Source organism: Bos grunniens, chromosome 1, assembly GCF_055505025.1.
Source record: "Bos grunniens cultivar Pamir isolate PY7600 chromosome 1, Bosgru_T2T1.0, whole genome shotgun sequence".
In the NCBI taxonomy this organism is placed as follows: domain Eukaryota; kingdom Metazoa; phylum Chordata; class Mammalia; order Artiodactyla; family Bovidae; genus Bos; species Bos grunniens.
The window spans coordinates 85,249,708-85,270,107 of NC_141165.1; the positions used below are offsets into that span (position 1 = coordinate 85,249,708).

At 42.4% G+C, this 20,400-nt stretch overlaps 1 protein-coding gene across 1 annotated transcript; it reads right to left on the reverse strand.

Annotated features, from left to right (window-relative positions):
- Positions 1-6,750: 6,750 nt before the first annotated feature.
- On the reverse strand, positions 6,751-20,011 carry APOD (apolipoprotein D). The gene is made up of 5 exons (XM_086399614.1): positions 19,948-20,011; positions 16,483-16,632; positions 12,378-12,499; positions 9,249-9,337; positions 6,751-7,246 (listed from the first exon to the last, which is right to left on the reverse strand). Exons 1-5 carry the CDS (start codon positions 19,987-19,989, stop codon positions 7,011-7,013), a joined length of 639 nt encoding a protein of 212 aa, XP_086255740.1. The 5' UTR covers positions 19,990-20,011; the 3' UTR covers positions 6,751-7,010.
- Positions 20,012-20,400: the final 389 nt, after the last annotated feature.

Genomic DNA, 20,400 nt, shown 5'->3' on the forward strand with positions numbered 1-20,400 from the left:
CATAAGAGGGAGGCATAGGGATATTCACATACACACATTTGTCTGCACAAGGAGGTCTTGTGAAGATGGATCAGAAAGAGATTTGAAAGTTGGAGTGATGTGGACACAAACCAAGGAAATGCTGGCGGCCACCAGATGAGGGAAGAGGTGAGGAACAGATTTGCCTCTAGAGCCTGCAAAGGGAGCATGGCACTGCCCACACCTTCACATTTTGAACTTCTGGCTTTCAGAATTTTCAGAGAATAAAGTTCTGTTGTTTTCAACCATCAAGTTTGCAGTAATTTGTTACAGCAGCAACAGGAAAATAATACAATTCCAATGCAATGGTAGCTACCTGTGTTGCAATCCAATTGCAACCCTCCTCTCTCCACCCTCTGGAAGTAACCTTGAATTTGGTGTTTAATACTCTCTGAATTTCCTTATGCTTTTATTGCATATGTTTGTAATCTGAAATAATAAGCCAGTTTATATACAGTATCATACCATATCCTTCTTCCTATTGCCATTTGCTTTTACCCTCTGCCTCCCTTTGCATATTTTATATTATATATATATGTAAACACATATTTTATAAATTATGTATGTTGACACATGTAGCTATAGTTCACTTTAACTGTTGCATAATATTTCTTTTATGTGTGTGTGTGTGCATGTGTGTGTGTGTGTGTGTGTGTGTACCACAATTTTAAGATCAATTCTGCTGATGGACATTTAGGTTGTCCCTGGTTTCTCAGTCCTTCAGGCAGTGACACAATGAACGTTTGTGCTCATATACAGGAATATTTCTAGGATATTTACCAGAGAATAGAATCACTAGGTCGAAGTCTGTGTCATTCTCAACTTTGCTAGATATTGTCAAACTGCTCTGCAAAAGTACTGATGTACACCTGATGGTTAAATAAGGATTTTGACAGCAGCAGATGTTAGTAAGGGAAAGGATATGCATGAAAAGGATTGGGATGGGAGACAAAGGGAGAGGTAAATAGTTCTAACAAAGAAAGAGTTCTCTACTGAGGCATGAAGCAATTTTGAATTGCTTGGGGAAATTTTTTGTAAAATTTTCCCTCTTTAGCCCACACTCTCCCCATTCTGGGATGTCTTCCTAAGGGAAGTATGTATTCTCTCAGGAAACCGGCCTGCATTAGTTGAGAGCCAGTAGACTGGGTGCCTGAGAAGTAACAAAGGGAGGAGAGACAGGAAAGGTGGAATTGAGGGACCACCAGGAGGATGGCGCTAGGCTAGGAGGGTGTGTTAAGCAAGGAACCTATTATATGGTGCAGGGGGCTCAGGTGCATGCTCTGTGGTGACTAAATGGGTGGGATGGGGGGTGGGGGGAGGACCAAGAGGGAGAGGATATATGTATACATATAGATGATTCACTTTGCTGAGCAGCAGAAACTAACACAACGTTGTAAAGCAACAATACCCTCCCTCTGGAAAAAAAAATCAAGGGGCACTGAAATAAACAGAAGTGAGCACCTACCCCTCTGCAGGAGTCCAGAGGCACCATTAGGGCTTCAGCATGCTTGAGTGAAGGGATTGGGACAAAAGTCCAAATACTTGACTGTACTTATCCAACTTTGGCCCCTGACTGCTTGTCCCAAGCCCTCTTCGACATTTTGTTATGGAAGAGTCACTTTATAATTCAATAAACTATTGCCCCCCTGGGTCTCTGAAGAGGCTGAAGAATTAAGGTTGGCATTTTTACATTGGAATTAGCAGCCTAGGAAAATTCAGGAGAATTAAATATAATACTCCCAATGCATTTACAGAACATAACATGTTATGGAAGTAAAATATTCATCCAAATACTGTAGAGTAGGAAAAAAGGTACATGTACTGATTGAAAAACAGAGTAAAGCGTGCGTTTGTATGTGTATGTGTACATTGATAAGGATAAGGAGACAAAACGATTCAAAGAATTGGTCTTTTAAATTTATGATGTCTTTTCTCTATAAAGCTACAGGTATTCCTCCCCTCTTAGAAAAAGTTACTTTATTAACAGTTAGAACTGGACATGGAACAACAGACTGGTTCCAAATAGGAAAAGGAGTACATCAAGGCTGTATATTGTCACCCTGCTTATTTAACTTCTATGCAGAGTGCATCATGAGAAATGCTGGGCTGGAGGAAGCACAAGCTGGAATCAAGATTGCTGGGAGAAATATCAATAACCTCAGATATGCAGATGACACTCCCTGATGGCAGAAAGTGAAGAAGAACTAAAGAGCTTCTTGATGAAAGTGAAAAAGTTGGCTTAAAGCTCAACATTCAGAAAACTAGGATCATGGCATCCGGTGCCATCACTTCATGGGAAATAGACAGGGAAACAGTGGAAACAGTGGCTGACTTTATTTTGGGGGCTCCAAAATCACTGCAGATGGTGATTGCAGCCATGAAATTAAAAGACGCTTACTCCTTGGAAGGAAAGTTGTGACCAACCTAGACAGCAGATTAAAAAGCAGAGACATTACTTTGTCAACAAAGGTCCATCTAGTCAAGGCTATGGTTTTTCCAGTGGTCATGTATGGATGTGAGAGCTGGACTATAAAGAAAGCTGAGTGCCGAAAAATTGATGCTTTTGAACTGTGGTGTTGGAGAAGACTCTTGAGAGTCCCTTGGACTGCAAGGAGATCCAACCAGTCTATCCTAAAGGAGATCAGCCCTGGGATTTCTTTGGAAGGAATGATGCTAAAGCTGAAACTACAGTACTTTGGCCACCTCATGCGAAGAGTTGACTCACTGGAAAAGACCTTGATGCTGGGAGGGATTGGGGGCAGGAGGAGAAGGTGACGACAGAGGATGAGATGGCTGGATGGCATCACCAACTCAATGCACATGAGTCTGAGTGAACTCCGGGAGTTGGTGATGGACAGGGATGCCTGGTGTGCTGCGGTTCATGGGGTCGCAAAGAGTCGGACACGACTGAGCGACTGAACTGAACTGAACAAAACTATAATGTACAGAACTATAAATGTGTGACCTGGAAGAGTCCTTAAAGGTGCATGGTGTAGTTCAGTTCTTTTAATGACACACAGGTGAAGAGACAGGCCTGGAGGGGAGAGGGATGCTGGCTAAGTCCTCTGAAGCCAGGACTAGAGCCCTGAATCTCATCCGAGGTCCCAACATGCTTTCCATTACACTCCCTTTCAGCTCTCCCAACAACGTAGTTCAGATTGTCTTATTCTGCTGGAAAACCTACATTTGATGAACCTATTTTCATCTTATATTTGATTTTAGCATAAAAGTTAACCATATTTAACAAATATTCAAAATGTTAATAGTTTCTCCTAATTATTAAGATGAAAGTGATTGTGTTGGGGGGAACTTTTCAATAAAATAATACAACAATTAGACAACTGTGAAAACAGACATTTTCTAAATTTCTATTTCTTTGGCATTTGGAACTCAGCTTGCCAGAGGGTCGGGCTGAACTAGAAGAAAGTTTTGGGGTCTAAAGTTTTAAGGCCTACACGACAAATACCAGCAGCAAAAATAAAAAAGGAAAGCACATCACTGTGTAATTCCACTATTCTAAGACATTAATTGCCTTCATTTCTTTGTTCACCTTCAGTCCTTGATTGCATGCCATCATTTTATGTAACTAAGTACAACTTAAGTACAATACTGCTGTCTTTTTTCACTCAAAAAGTGAACACTTTTGTCTTAGGGCTATTTTAGGTTGCAAAGAACATTACTCAGTCAAGTTAAATTAGCTCAAAAGAAAAAAAAGTTGTGTGTGTGTGTGTGTGTAGGTAGGTGTATGTGTGAGCCTAATCTTAAAGAAATCCAGGGACAGGAACCTAAGACAGCTAAGCCCCACAGGAATTAGAGCTGGGACACAGCCATCGGCTACTGAAGCCTCTCTCAGAAGCCTTAGGTGGGGTATGAGCTTATCTGTGCATTTCTCTTCTGCACTCTTATAACTTCAGTTGTGGATCGACAAAAACGGCCACCCCAAACCACACGACCTCTCAGTTATTACTTACAGAGTTTTCAATTATCCTTTCTCTAGATCTCTTAAAGCCAAATTCTGATTAGATTGGCCTAATTTATCTTTTCCATCCAGGTAGGCCGTCAGAAGTTTCTGTTTAGCTTGTGGATTGGCAGTCATTAACTCAGGTGGACACACCTTGGTCCTATTGGATGTGGTGGGGTCAGCACAGCACATGTTCCAGACTCTCTCTCTGCAGGCAGCAAGGCCACATACAGGGACCCCTAATCTTCCTCCCTACTCCCCCTTCATCCTCCCTACCCCCATCAGTATTGAGTGTGGCAGGCAGGCACCAGCTCTCACGTGACCTCTATCTTCATAACGACAAATTTACGGAGTATACCACATTACATCAAGTGGCTGTTCCATAATTTATGATCTCACTCCTCTGCATGCATGCTAAGTCGCTTCAGTCGTGTCTGACTCTTTGCGACCCTGTGGGCTGAGCCCACCAGGCTTCTCTGTCCATGGGATTCGCCAGGCAAGAATACTGGAGTGGGTTGCCTTGCCCTCCTCCAGGGGATCTTCCCTTCGCTCCTCTGCTGTTAGTTTTCATTTTACTTTAGCTCCTTTTAGTTTGGGGGCTGCTACAAGTAAAAGTATGATGAACACCTCTGTACATGTATCTTTCCTTTCATATGGAAAATATAAAATAATCTTTATATTACATAAATTACATTCTCTGAGTACTTTCAGGATGTAAGATATAACCTTGCTTTTCTTTTCTTTTTTTTGGTTTAAAAAGTGCCTGTACTTGCTAGAGATATATACTTCAGTAGTTAACAGGAAAAATAATAGGATGTGCTATTTAGTATTTTTCAAAACACTATTTGAAAAAACACCAGAGGTGGATGGGTGATAGCTGAAGCAAGATTGGTGAAATGTTGATGACTATTGGCACTGATGATGGGTATGTGGGGGTCATTTATTTATGGGCACACGGGGGGTTGCTACTGTCTCTATTTTGCTGTTTAATTCCCACTTCTTTTGCTTTCTCTTCTGAAATTTTTGTTGTTTTACCCCATGATGCCCCCATGCTACCCTCTGAATTCCTCCCATTTTCTCGGATTCAATGACCCCTGATACTTGCTTCTTAGTTTCCTTATCCTTTCCCAAACATCTCAAGTCCACCCATCTATTGACTTACTCAGTAATTGATTCACACAAGAATTGTGAGCCTATGTTTGGGCAAGACACTGTAAAAGGTGCAAAATGTAGTCACGTTTGTCGTTTTAGATGCTATTAGACAGCCGTTAAGAGCTATTAACACAGTCATGACTTTTCTTGAACTATGAGGTAAGAACTAGACAATCAGCTTAACACTCTGGGAAGAACTATAGAAGTCAATAGAACAGTCTTATGGACTCTATGGGAGAAGGAGAGGGTGGGAAGATTTGGGAGAATGGCATTGAAACATGTAAAATATCATGTATGAAACGAGATGCCAGTCCAGGTTCGATGCACGATACTGGATGCTTGGGGCTAGTGCACTGGGAGGACCCAGAGGGATGGTATTGGGAGGGAGGAGGGAGGAGGGTTCAGGATGGGGAACACATGTATACCTGTGGCGGATTCATTTTGATATTTGGCAAAACTAATACAATTATGTAAAGTTTAAAAATAAAATAAAATTAAAAAAAAAAAAAGAAGTCAAGCCAGGCGCCCTTCACTGGGGTGGGCAGTGACATAAGGCACAGGAAGCAGCAGAAGGCTGAGATGTGGGAAGAGGCTCTTCTTTAATACCTACAGCTTCCTTCCTACCTCTTTGTCTAGTGAGTTTCAGCCTTTAGGAATTTTGAATTGCAAGCTACCTTTTGAGGTCATATTTATTTAGTAAAATGAAAATGATACATATTAAGCTTCTTGTAATTTTTATAACCTTTAATATAAAGCAGTGAAGAGTCTCAAACGCTCCAGGAAATGAGTATTTTATATTTGTGCTGAAAACGCAAAAATCTAATCAAATGGCTTCATTTTCTATTCATTTCCCAAACATTAATGGATTACAAATTTTGTGCAAGATAAGAATAATCACAGGGTGATCATTTTGAGGCTGTTTTGATTTTAAGAGTTAAAATGTAAAAAAAAAAAAAAAACCAATCAGGAGCAAACTCCAGGTGCTTCCTGACTCCTTGAAGCTGGAACGCCCCAGTGTGTGACTGTACCACCTCATAAGTGCCTGTGTCTGGCAGGGGTTGAGATCTTCTCAGAGCTTCCCCAGCTCCCGCCACACGTCTCTGCCTTTGCACCCCTCAGCTTGGATTAAAATCCATATCTCTACTTGTCAGTCTCCCTCGCTAGTCTGTGAGCTTCTGTGGGAGAAAATGGATTCTATTTCTCAATGCCTGGAATGCTCTTGAGTCCCAGTAAATATCAGCTGAATAAAAGACAAAAAAAATTATTTTCTTAAAAATTCCCATAGCTTCTCCCTCACAGACTCTCTTCATTGCACAGACTTAAGATGGTCCCATTCTTCACGTGGTTCTGAAGACCTCCTGAGAGCAAATGTTTCCAGGAAACTGCCTGTCAGAGACTCAAAACTTCCATAGGATTCCCCCCACTAAGGACTGCCTATTGCAGGATGGGGGCACCTGGATTCGGGTCACTTGGAATGTGCCTTTGCCATCAGCTTTCTCTTTCTAGAAACAGGATTGTTACCTTTAAACTGTTCAGGGCTTCATTTTTTTTTTCAACATCACTGCTTAAGGATTTCCAAACTTAGGCTTCTCATTAAAACCCCACAATAATTAGTCCAGTTTAGAATCTACTGTGAGCACAGCAGGTCAGCAGCAAGTTTATTATCAGACTCGCAAGGTAACAGAATGGTGCATGGCTAAATGTCTGGGCCAGCTTGCCTTGGGTTCTTCTCCATTAGCTTCTGCTGCCACGTTTCCCTTCTGGTAGGTTTGTAATAGGTTGCTCTGGTGGTTTGGTTTGTCTTTATGAGGGTTGGTATAGGGGAAAAGCAAAGCAAGAGAAGGAACATGGAGTGAATGCAGCTCCCTTTAGAGCCTGGTTACATGGACTCGGGACAGTTCACCTGATCTGTGATCGTCATTTTCTCAACTTCAATGTTATTAGAGGTCAGGATATCTTTGAGATAGGTCACTGTTTCTGGAGGGAGATAAGGGTTTCTTCCCAAGATCCAAACATGATCCATGTGAAAAAGCCAGATGATTGTGGTACAGGAGTACACGAGGGCGTAGTTCTCATAGTCGGTGGCCAGGACCCAGTACGGAGCTGACGGCATGACTGAGAACCAGAGGAAGACAGTATTAGGAGGGACCAGGGCAAGAGAAACCTTCATCTCCAGGGTCCTGGAAGCCAGGCTCTGGGATTCTAGTTCTTCTACATCAGTGGGTCTTCATTCTGGCTTCATGTGGGAATCATATGGGACCTCTGAAAAACACCAGGCGCATCTCTCCCCACCCCAACTCCCAAAGGCCGAACTGGAGCTTGTTGGTACTTTGGAAAGCTTCCCAGTAATTCCAATGTGCAGCCAGAGTTCAGAGCCACCATTCTGGATCCCCATTCCCTGACTGCAGGTTGGTACCTGGAAGCCCGTAATATCTGGAAGTTTGGGCCGGATCCCCTGGACTGACAGGTGCACTGAGCACAAGTGCCTATGGAGCCATTACTCAGTAAGTGCAGTTAGGAATGCACAGTCAGGGGCCCCAGGCTTTCCAGGTTTGTACCATCCAGCTTCCTCTATAATTCACCTACAGGAGGAGGTAGAGGCTAATGTTGGTTTGCTTGTTTTTCTTCTTGTGTGAACTTTGAAAACCCCACTATTCTTAAGAATATGGTAAATCAGGTGATGGCTGTTGTTTAGTCACTCGGTCATGTCTGACTCTTTGTGACCCTATGGACTGTAGCCCATCAGGCTCCTCTGTCCATGTGATTTCTCAAGCAAGAATACTGGAGTGAGTTGCCATTTCCTGCTCCAAAGGATCTTCCAAAGCCAAGGGTTGAACCCGCATCTCCTTCATCTCCTGCATTAGCAGGTGAGTTTTTCACCACTGAGCTGCTGGGGAAGCCCAAATAAGGTGGTAACAGGTTACAAATTCTTCCTAATGGGCCTATAGAGATTCACTGATTGACATCTGAGTAGTGTTGAAAGTTCAGTATTAAAAGGGTCTTTAAGAAGACAGATGGAGGGTTTACTTTTCCATTTGAATCCAGAAATTTCCTTTGTGAACTTGACCTTCACAGCCAAGCCAAGTGCGTGGCTCAATGGCACTGGCTCCATTGTGTCAGCTCCATCTTAGGCCTGCACTCCTAGCCCTCCCCTTTTTCGCCCTACTGAGCTTTAGCTTACTCACAAGGAAAGCACCCAAGCCAAATAAGTTCCCTACAGTCTTTATCTCACACAAAAACTGAAAGAATGTCTTTTGCTGACACAGGTGGTTAATGGTCATGAGACCCCTGGGGTGAGGGCGGGAGGAGGCAAATCCCTCAGTTTCCGTCAGTGTGGACATGCTTCCTTTAGTAGTCAGATTCTATTTTTAGCTGTGGCCCCATTAAGCATCCCTGTCCCCCTTTTGGCAGAACGCAGTGCAGCTGGGAATGCCTCTGATGGTCGTCTACATGATTCTGTCTGGATGTAAGTTACCCATAATAAACATAACCGTTCTTTATGGAGTTGCCTGCTTTCCTTTCCAGTCTCAAAGTTCCTTTTAAATTCAGAGGATATTATTCAATAACTCCACCTCCCAACACCAAGGAAAACCCACTGTCCAACTGGAAGGGGAACCAAATGAAACCCCCAAAATTTGGATAGAAAGTGGCAAACAGAGCCAGGACTCCAACTTACCTTCACTCTTACCAGCTCTTGCTTTTAAACTTTCTCACATGTTAGTCGTTTTTCTAATAACTACTAATTTTGCAGTTATTAGTTCCCTCTGGGAAAGAAGACTGGCTTGAGTCTCCTAATACTCATGCCCAACAGGCTTCAATCTGTGCTTCCTCCATTGACATACTTCCTGTAGTTTTATAATAAATCACCTGGCTGCTTGTCAGTATCCACACTGACATGTAAGCTTCACAGGGACATTGGCCAGCTCTGTCTTGCTCATCTTTGCATCTCCAGGGCCTAGCCCAGCATACGGCAGGTAGGAGGTGTTCCACAGGTAATTATGCATTGAATCAGTATAGGTGACACTCAGATGTGACAGGACTGCTCCGACCCAGGGCTCTAGCCTTCAGTTTGTCGAGCTCCTGTCCCTGACGCCTCCTGAGAGAAGTGTATACTTACACCAGAAAAACTTAACTGCCAGCTTGGCAGGCTCTGTGATGTTCTCCGGGGTGGCTTCACCTTCAATTTGATTCACAGTTCCATCAGCTCTGCAGTGAGTAAAAAACAGAACAAAAAAACCTGAACCAGTTAAAAGCCACAAATCAATGAAAGGCAAGATTTGTGACACCAACAATCATGGTGGCCAACAGTGCAATTTCTGGGTAGGAGATTCTTGACGGTAGGCTGGGTCCTGGGTCTATTCCCTCCCCTTTGCCTTATTACTGTCTCTGGACTGAGCAGAGAAAGACAGTTTTGGAGTAATAAGGATCAACAATTGCAATGGCCAAGGACTGGATGATATGTGAGACCCTGGCACTTCAACCCTTTTTTTCAGAGTATATGTAGTGGCCTGCAAGGCTGTTTCTTGCTCCTGGACTCCAAAGCATGACGGAGGAAAAAGGGAAAATTTACAAACAAATGAATCAACCTCACACAAAAAGAATATTCATTTCTTTAAAAATGACAAGGGTCCAAAGGAAAACATAAAGGCTGACTAGATCACTAAAAATCATGCAAAACATGAAGTCTGGAGATCTGCAAAGTTTTCCCCCTCTTTGGGCCTCAGTGATATCAGGAGCTCTGAAACGAGTCTGATTTTTCTTTATTCAAGACTCTTCCGGTATTGTTTTGGTTTACGCGGGGTCAGAGAATCAGCCACTGTGTTGCGGCTCACAGGAAGCTTAATGGGTAATATAATGGCCGTGGGAAGTCTTTCTGAGCCTGTGTGACTACCAGTCTGACTGGTACTTGTTTTCTTGGAGTTGAACACACTTCTTAGACAACTTAGGAAGCAGGAATGGCAACCCTTCATGTCCAGCTTCTTTCATTTGTCTTCTGGTTTCTTCTCCATTTCACTTCTCCCTGGTTTTAATTTACTTTAAAACTTTTTAATTTATTTTTTAATTTTTATTTTTTGGCTATTTCTGCTTTATTGACTATGCCAAAGCCTTTGACTGTGTGTATCACAATAAACTGTGGAAGATTCTGAAAGAGATGGGAATACCAGACCACCTGACCTGCCTCTTGAGAAACCTGTACGCAGGTCAGGAAGCAACAGTTAGAACTGGACATGGAACAACAGACTGGTTCCAAATAGGAAAAGGAGTACGTCAAGGCTGTATATTGTCACACTGCTTATTTAACTTATATGCAGAGTACATCATGAGAAATGCTGGGCTGGATGAAGCTCAAGCTGGAATCCAGATTGCCAGAAGAAATATCAATAACCTCAGATATGTAGATGACACTTCCCTTATAGCAGAAAGTGAAGAGGAACTAAAAAGCCTCTTGATGAAAGTGAAAGAGAAGAGTGAAAAAGTTGGCTTAAAACTCAACATTCAGAAAACTAAGATCATGGCATCTGGTCCCTTCACTTCTTGGGAAATAAATGGGGAAACAGTGGAAACAGTTTCAGACTTTATTTTTTTGGGCTCCAAAATCACTGCAGGTGGTGATTGCAGCCATGAAATTAAAAGACGCTTACTCCTTGGAAGAAAAGTTATGACCAACCTAGATAGCATATTAAAAAGCAGAGACATTACTTTGCCAACAAAGGTCCGTCTAGTCAAGGCTATGGTTTTTCCTGTGGTCATGTATGGATGTGAGAGTTGGACTGTGAAGAAAGCTGAGCGCTGAAGAACTGATGCTTTTGACCTGTGGTGTTGGAGAAGACTCTTGAGAGTCCCTTGGACTGCAAGGAGGTCCAACCAGTCTATCCTAAAGGAGATCAGTCCTGGGTGTTCATTGGAAGGACTGATGTTGAAGTTGAAACTCCAATACTTTGGCCACCTCATGCAAAGAGTTGACTCATTGGAAAAGACTCTGATGCTGGGAAGGATTGGGGGCAGGAGGAGAAGGGGACGACAGAGGATGAGATGGCTGGATGGCATCACTGACTCAACGGACATGAGTTTGAGTGAACTCCGGGAGTTGGTGATGGACAGGGAGGCCTGGCATGCTGTGATTCATGGGGGTCTCAAAGAGTCGGACACGACTGAGCAACTGAACTGAACTGAACTGAACTGTGGCATCTTAGTTCCCTGACCAGGGATCAAACCCTCACCTCCTGCATTGGAAGTGTGGAGTCTTAACCACTGGACCACCAGGGTCGTCCTTTCTCCTGGGTTTTGAATCTCTTGAATCTCAGCTTTGTCACTTACAAGTTCTGTGACTCTTGGGCAAATTACTTTACCTCTCTGTATCTCAGTTTCTTCATCCATAAGAATGGATTTAATAATAGTACCTACCTCAGGTTGCTGTGGGGATTAAATGAATAGCAATGCTCATTTACATATACATAAATACATGCACTTGTACTCACACATATATATATGCATACAGAAGAGTGCCTTGCACATAGGAAATGCTTAATTAATATTAGTTATCATTGTTTATTGTTACTCTCATGTTTGTTGATGGTGGGTGGATAGCAGTTCTTACTGGGTTTCTTTTTAAGTTTATATTTGCTTTTAAAATATGAATTTTGGGATCAGTGAAGAAGCCCTCAATGATAGAAAAGTATATCTCTGTAGACTCTCCTGTTCACAAAACCTAGAATGTGACTATGTATGCATTTCATTCTTGCTTAATAAGAAAAGGAGTTTTCTAACAGTTAAAACTGTCTGAAGATGGAATAAACTGTCATGGACATTGATGAGCTCCCAGTTTCTGGAAGGATTCAAGCTAAGCTAGATGCTCTCAATCAGCAGGTGGTATAGAAAGGGCTTCTCTTTTGGTACTGGAGATCAGACAAGAGAGTCCCTGCTGTCTTTTGCTTCCAGAAGGTCTATTTTGGAGTGAGAGCAAGAAATCTTGCAGTTTGTGTTACCATTAAGTCCCCAGGGTCTTTCACAGGCTCTGGGACACAATAAGTTGCTCAGCAAGTAGCCATGGAAATGAATGTGTGACTTGTCCCTACCATCCTGCCTGCCAAAAGCTGTCCTTTCAGGACCTGTTGTGAGCAGGCAACCAAGACCCAGCGATGTCCCCATCCTCTCACACTAGAAGGCAAGGGCACCAGTCATCCCAGGACAAGTCTGCAGGGCTGCCTCCAGGATGTACAATGCCTTTGAAACCACAACCACTCACCTCAGCTCCTTGTTTATCACTTTGACGTTTCCATTTTCCTTTAGTGAGTAGTTGGCTTGGATGCAACTTCCCTTCTCAAAGCTCACTGGGATCTTCTCAATTTCATACCATTTTCCAAGATACTGCAGAGACAACGACAGGCAGAGAAAACCCTGCGGCTCTCTGGGGACCTGAAAACTCTTCCCCATTGCTGTCTTTCAGAGCAGAGCCCTTTCTTGGGGAAGCCAGGCAAAATGGGCTGCATTGTTCCCAGAAGCCACTGAGCAAGATATTGATTCCAATGGGAATAAGTGAATCGGATGTGTGGGCATTGGTTGAATGCCACCGTCCATTCCTAAAGTGCTCTTATTTAGCTATGTTCTTGGTGTCCCCTTCAGTCAAAACCTACGTGAAATTCTAAACTCTGTAAAAGGAAGGGATTGGTTTAGATGATGTAAGATGTCATCTCAAATATTTTATGATTTTACAAGGCATCTTTGAATTGTGTGCAAAGTCAGATATGTTTACTGTGGGGAACTGGGACTCCAGAATCGACTCAATTCTCCTCATAAGATCCCACACGAGGAGTTGGTCACAGAGGCTTTTGGCATGAGATCAGGATTTAGAAGACCTATATCATTCTTCCCCTGGGGGCTTGCTCTCAGACCGTAACTTCAGTGCAGAATCAGCTTTAGAGGAACTGAGCAACCGTGTGGGTGAGAGTGAAGGGAGACAGTCACACCCTGCTTCCACACATTCCCCGGCATAGAGACTGCTTCAGTCTACAACCTTCGTGAGGGCAACTTGGTAATGTCAAGCAAAACTAAAACTACATTTACTCTGGCCCAGCAATCTCATTTCTGGAAAGGTATCCTCCTGAAAATAAGAAATGATGTATGTCTAAGGTCATTCATTGCAGTTCTCTTTGTACTATTAAAAGACAGGAAGTGGCTTGAGTGAGCATTAATAGGATTAACTAAATGATGACACATCCATACAATGGAAAGCTATACACCCTCTTTTAAAACACAACAGGCAATTATCTCCAAGATACACTTAATGGGAAAAGAGCCAGGTGCAAAATAGTGTATATATATTAAGCTACCTTTTATGTAAAACTGGGAGAAAAGGTTATATCGGTTTCCCATTGCTAATGTAACAAATTACCACAAGCTTGAAACATCACAAATTTATGGTCTCATAGTTTTGTACATCTGAAGTCTGACAAGGATCTCACTGGGTTAAAATCAAAGTGCGGCAGGGCTACATTCCTTTCCAGAGGCTCTAGAGGAGAATCTGTCTTCTTTCCAAGTCCTTTCCAAGTCCTAGATGTCGTTTGCATTTCTTGATTTGTGAATCCCTTTCTCCATCTTCAGAGCCAGCAAAAACAGGTCAACTCCTTCTCACACTGCATCTCTCTGAGTCTTCTTCCATCATCACACCTCCCTGACCACAGCTGGGAAATGTTCTCTGCTTGTAATGATTAGATTAGACCCATCTGATAATCTAGGATACCCTTGCCATATCAAGCTCCATAACTTTAATCACAACTTCAAAATCCCTTTTTCTATATAGAGAAATATTACTTGCAGATTCTGGGGAATAGGACATGGACAACATTCTTCCTACTGCAATTATATATGTGCTTTTTAATATATATACACATTATCTCTCAAAAGACACCATAAGCTGTTTTTACTGGTTGTCACTGGGGAGAAATGAGGCTGGGTTACCGGGGTGGAAGCGAAAGTTTTCATTGTATCTTCTTTTGCACCTTTAGAATTTTGAACCTGGTGAATATATTTACCTAGTCAAAATATTAATTGAAATGATTTTAGAAATTTAAAAATGTATTACTCAGCAAAACAAAGCAAAATTAAAGAGATGCAATCAGAATTTGAAATGAGAGCATACTGCAAATAGGTGGCAGTATTGCTTCAGTCACCTGGCTCTTTGTTAAAATTACGTTCACATTTATGACATAAATTTTCCTCTCATTTGTTAAAGGACATCTTTCAATTAAAATCACTGAACTGAACATGCATTTAAAGAATAAGCTTAACATGCATTTAAAGAATAAGCATCAAAGAATAAGCTAAAGGTCAATTGGTTTCATAGGCATCCTCCAAAAATATCTCCATTTTATACAGTGCATTTAAAATAGTTCCATTACTGTTAAGGTGAATTTAATGGTCCACAATTTAAAACAAGGAAGCTTAATTTTCCAGAAAGGAAGAAACTCAGAGGTGGAAGATTGCTCTTCATGTCATGTTCCCTCATGATCTCATATTATTTTTGTGAAGGGTCTTCATTTCTCTATCTATATAAGGAGAATGCAATGTTTAGAAATAATTGTGAAAAGGAAGAAGTAAAACTATCTCCATTTTCAGATGACAGGGTTTTGTAGATAGAAGATTCTAAGGAATACACACACGCCCCCACGCACAGCTATTAGAACTAACAAATGGACTCGGCAAGGTTAAAGGATAAAATAACTAATATCTAGGAAAAAAAGTATTCCTATACTTACAATGACAAATCTACAAATTAATTTAGAAAATTTCCACTTATAATAGCATCAAAAAAAATAAAATTCTTATGAAAATTTAACCAAAGAAGCATAAAACACACTCTGAAAACTACAAAAGACTGCAGAAATAAAGAAGACCTAAATAAATGGAAAGACATCCTATGTTCATGGATAGGAAGACTTAAACTTGCTAAGATGGCAATACTCTTCAAATTGACCATAGACTTAACAGTACAGTCTCTATCAAAATTCCAACTAGCTTCTTTACAGAAATTGACAAACTGATCCTAACATTTATGTTGAAATACAAAGGACTCAGAATAGCCACAAGAACAAAGTTGAAGGACTTATATGTTCTGACTTCAAAACTTACTACAAAGCTGCAGTAATCAAGACTATATAGTGCTGGAATAAGGACAGACATATAAATCAATAGAATAGAATTGTGAGCCCCAAAATAAATTCTTACACATATGGTCAATTGATTTTCAACAATTATATCAAGACTATTCAGTGGGGAAGACTCATCTTCTCAACAAACAGTCTGGAACAGCTGTATATCCTCATGCCAAAGAAAGAAGTTTCCTTTCTGTATCACCAATGTACAAAATATAACTTAAAATGAATCAAAGACTTATATGTAAGAACTAAAACTATAAATCCCTTAGAAGAAAGTATAGGAGTAAATCTTTATAAACATAGACTAGGCGACTTTTTTTTTTTTTTTTAAGATATGCCACCAGAAGCACAAGCAAAAAATGAAAAGATAATTTGGGCTTCATTAATATTGAAAAGTTTTGTGTTCAAAAGACATGAATAAGATGATGAGACAATCCTTACCATATATGGGGGAGTTGATTTTATTGATATCTTTTTAGCACAGGTGACAAGAAGGCCCCTGGGGGAAGTGCTATCCCATCCTGGGTCCTATTTGAGTCACCCATGGGATCCCGCACTCCTGGGAAGCCTAGTTTTGAATCCTACTCTGCATTTACTGGCTGTGTGACCTGAGCAGGTGGCAAGCTCCCTGACGTTCAGCTTCTTCATCTGTAGAGTGAGGATAACACCTCTGCAACATCTGCTGCTGATGCCCTGTGTCCCATTGTCCTCTCAGCCCACCTCTGGGCTCACCTCCATCATGGCAAGCACTTCCCCCACACACTGCCAGCTTCCAACTCAAGCCCCTGGGTCTCCTTCCCTGTGAGAGGCTTGTCCAGTGTCATGGGAGCTCCCACTGCCTGCTTGCACCTATCCATGGGACAAGCTGAGGCACATTCTGTGCATTTCCTCAGAGGACCCCCAGCAGAAGTGAACCCTGTTCACAGAGTAACCTGCTCGTGAGCTCACCCTTTACTGCTTGCCTGCCTCCTCTGTTTCCACACAAGCCCACTCAGGCTTCTTGGGATCATCTCCCAAAACCTCTCTGCTCCCCAGTTCTTGTCTCAAAGTCTGCTTTTGGGAACTCTTTGGAGGCTAAGTACCTACCCCAAGGCTTGCTGTGGTCATTAGAGCAGGAAAAAAAAAACCCAAACCTGGTAGGATGCTTATTCAAACAGGAGACAGCAAAACAAGCAGGGATTTATTCTTTTACTACACCTTATTCACGTCGAAATTCTCCTGCACGGGAGGATGGGGGCATTTCCCGAGATGGAAAGCTTGTCCCTCAGCTGCTCCGAAGAGGCCAGCCAGGGCAGGGAGCAGCAGCAGCACTGGCACCATCCTTGAGCTGGGTGGCTGGAGATGGACCTGGAGTGGGGAGAACAAAGCAGCTGCAGGCGTTCGGAGTCTCTGAGGGCACGGAGTCCTTGGAGGAACATGTCTGGGCTCGTCGGTCTCTGTGTGGGCAGCCTCCTACTCAGCCCCTCTGAGCCCCTCATCCTCCGGGGCCACCTCAGTCATCGGTGTGGCTGTGAGGTCTTCCTCCTCTGTGAGCCTCACTAGAACCTTCTGTGCCTCCATTAGAACACAATCTGCCTGGCATTACAGTTTGTTGGGCTTATTTGGCCAGCTCCCCTGCTGACCCCACACAGCTAATTACATATTTTTCAAGGATGGGCATGATGTTTAATTCTCCCTGGACTCTCCCACAGAACCTCCCAGTGCCAGGCACAGTAGATGCTTGTTGAATGAACAGAAGCCGTGTGTGTGTGTGTGTGTGTGTGTGTGCGCGTATGTGTGTGTGTGCACTTGTTGAATGAACAGAAAAAATGTGTGTGTGGGGGGGTGGGGTGGGGTGGCAGGGATTGGGAGAGAGTGAAGCCCTCAAGTGAACCATGAGAAAAAAAACTAATCGAAAACAAAACCTGCATTTAGCGCCCTATGAGGTTCATCAAAGAAATGCCTCCCCTGACTCCACCTCCCCACCCTATCCTCCACTTGCTGGCTGTTTACCAGGCCAGGAGTAGGCCTGGGAACCTTGGGGACCCCAGGATCACCTTGACTGGCTTTGAATTCTGGCTCTTCACATACTAAGTATAACTGTGTCCAATGGATGCTTTAATTTCCTTGGCTGTTAAGTGGGAATGATAATCATACCAACCTTGTGAAATTCCGAGGGAATTAAATGAGAAAATATAGACAGCATTTAGAGCAGTATCTGACACAAATGCTCAATAAATGCTATTATGAAATGCAGAAGCAAATTATTGTATTTCCTGAATTTCTCTTCCTTTCTTCCTTTCTTCCTTCCTCCTTCCCTTCCTTTCTTCCTTAATATTCTGTTGAGGCTACTTTTCGTACATGCTATGCATTTAAGCAGAGAAGGACCAGTAGCTGATGTGAGCCCAGAGCCCTTGGGTGTGGAAGCTGCTTTGCGGGGGGTGCACAGTGGGCAGGGGTAGGGGCTGCAGCGCTGCTGGTGGGGTCGAAGCCTGGGTTGCTCCCAGCTTCTTTCACTGACTTGCTCTCAGTCTGTTCTCTTCCTTGTGAGTCCTCGCCTGTAGCTGCACGAGAGCTATTTCCAGCTCTTTGCCTTTCTCCCTGTGATGAAGAGGCCTGAATTGAGGCAAGCAAGATGTTCTCAGATTTGAGTTTTTAAAAGAATGTGTCATAACTGGGATAATTATAACCACTTTCTTAAGAATCTCTAAAGCTCCAAATAACCTTTAATAATCAATAGCTCTTCTGGAGGTTTTGTTGCGTGTTTTTCAAAAGAACAGTTACATAATGAGTAAAAGTTGATGTGAGGTTGAGGGGAGGAGGGACGGTCCCTGAGTCCCCGCCTTGAGCACGTCTGCCCCGTGAGGCGGGGAGGGCTACTTTCCTTGGTCTCTGAGGCTCCGTTTCCCATCAGCCCCTGCCACCAGGTAAACAACATCTGTTTTTAACCTTTTGGGGGGTGATGGATTTGCCAAAATCCAGCCTAAACCCACAAAAATTTGCATTCCTTTCCAAGCCCTTCTTAAAACCACTGAAGTTCTACTCTTGGCCCCTAGTCAGCTCCAGGCTCAGTGCCCTGCCCAGGAGTTCTAAGCTCAAGGATGGCCACACATTATGCACATTCGCCACGGCCCCCAAACTGGGCAGAAACTTAGAGGTCATTTATCCACCCTCTCCCCTCAGATGTACCGATGGGGAAGCTAAGGCCCAGAGGGGCAGAAGGCCGGGGCTCAGGCCCCGTCTCCAGCTCTCCATTCTGCCACAGCCCTGAACTTTGCTGCCTTCTGTGACCACCTTCAGTGCTTCAGTAAACACCTGCCTCTAATACCTGATGAATCTCATTTTACCACATGACAGTTTGACCAAAAGTCAGCTCCTGACAAATATCTTGTTACAAAATGTTCTGTAGTGAGCTGAAATGTGTTCTTTAGCTCTGCAGGATTTCAGAGCATAATTATCCCTGCCTGCATCTCTTCCAAAGATGCCTCTTTATTGCAGTAGTTTTTGTCCTATGACTAAACTTCTTGTGAGAGAAAGAGTTGATAATATCCATCATTTTTTCCCAGTGCCCCTTGCATTCTAATTCATGCAACGCTTGTTGAGCAATTTCTGAGGGTAAATCACATTATTAACCTGTATCTATGAACTCGGATATGTATGACTTACTTTTGCATCTTCTTCTAACACTAATGGGAAGATGGTCCTAACGAAGAGACTTCAAATACTTTTAAAAAATAGATATAATTTAAATATTATATTAACTGAATATTAAATAATTAGAAAAGAATTCTACTAAGGTTATGGTGCATCCACCCTGGGACAGAATTGACTCTGTGTATTACTACTTACACTCCTCGAGCTTCTCCAGGGAGAAGCCCTGGTTTCAGAATTTTACATGGACCTGAGTCTCTACAACACCCAGTCTGGAAGAGTCCTGCACTAACATTCTCCATGTACTCAGTGAGGTTACTTCCTGATAAGCTGTGAAGCCAGAACTTAGACCAGGTTTCCTAAGAGTCTACACACCTGCACGATAGTGTGGACCTGGCATCTGGTCTCGAGGAGCTTCAGAATATTAGGGGTGAGACTTTTAGATTTCACTTGACAAAATAAAATACATTTCCACAAGTATATGGGTCTTAAAAACCATTTTGCTATTGAATCTAATAAGAAAACATATCGCCTGAAGAAAATTTTTCAGGAGATAAAAAGCTTTGCATTTTCTGTTAATATTATTTAATTATTTAATAATTAATTCTATCAATACTAAATGAATTTTCAATTCACACAGCACATTCCAACTCACTTTTTGGTCAGTTTTACTGAAATGCACACTGGGTAACCCCCTGAGAATTCATCTAGTACAGTATTGATGCAGGAATAATTCCTCATTGTCCAATAATGGTATCAAGGGGGTTGCCTGACGCAAGCAGAAGACTTTGAGGTGAGTCTTCTCAGGGTGACACCCCAGCTCTGGCATTTGTTGGTGGTCTTACTTTAGGCCTGTTGCTTAGGATATCTGAACTTCAGTTTCCTCATTCGAAAAACGACACTAAAAATATCCCCCTTGTAAGGTCGTTTATGGAAAAATGAAACCAAGTCTGCAAAGCAACTGGCCAAAGGCCCTCAATCATGTTAGTTATTATTTTTAGCTGAAATGAGAATTTAAACCACAGTACATACCTTTTTTATCGAGGTGAAAGCAGTTTCCACACGCAAAATCATCCACTCTGAGATGCCCTGTCTTGGTGACTGACTTCTCCCAAGCTATTTTATAAGCTTCCTCAGGTCACTGATGTTTAATTTTAAGGCATGCCCCGCCCCCTAAGTTCAGGAAGGCTGGTCTAAAAGCTTTGCTCTGTATGAAACACAAAGATGGGATGTTATGTTCATCTCCCTCCCCCAATTTCTTTCACAGCTGCTCTCTGAAGAAGAAACAAGGAGATATTGTTCATGTGTGTGTGTGAGAGAGAGGGAAAGACAGTGTATTTCATTCAAAACATCCTTTTTGCTGTGTGGATTTTCTAATTTAATTTTCTCACTCAGAATGCACTTTTAAGTTCCAGTAAGAAGAGTTACGACATGTGCTCAAACATCTGTTATTTATTTTTCATTTTTTGTGTAAATGAAAAAACA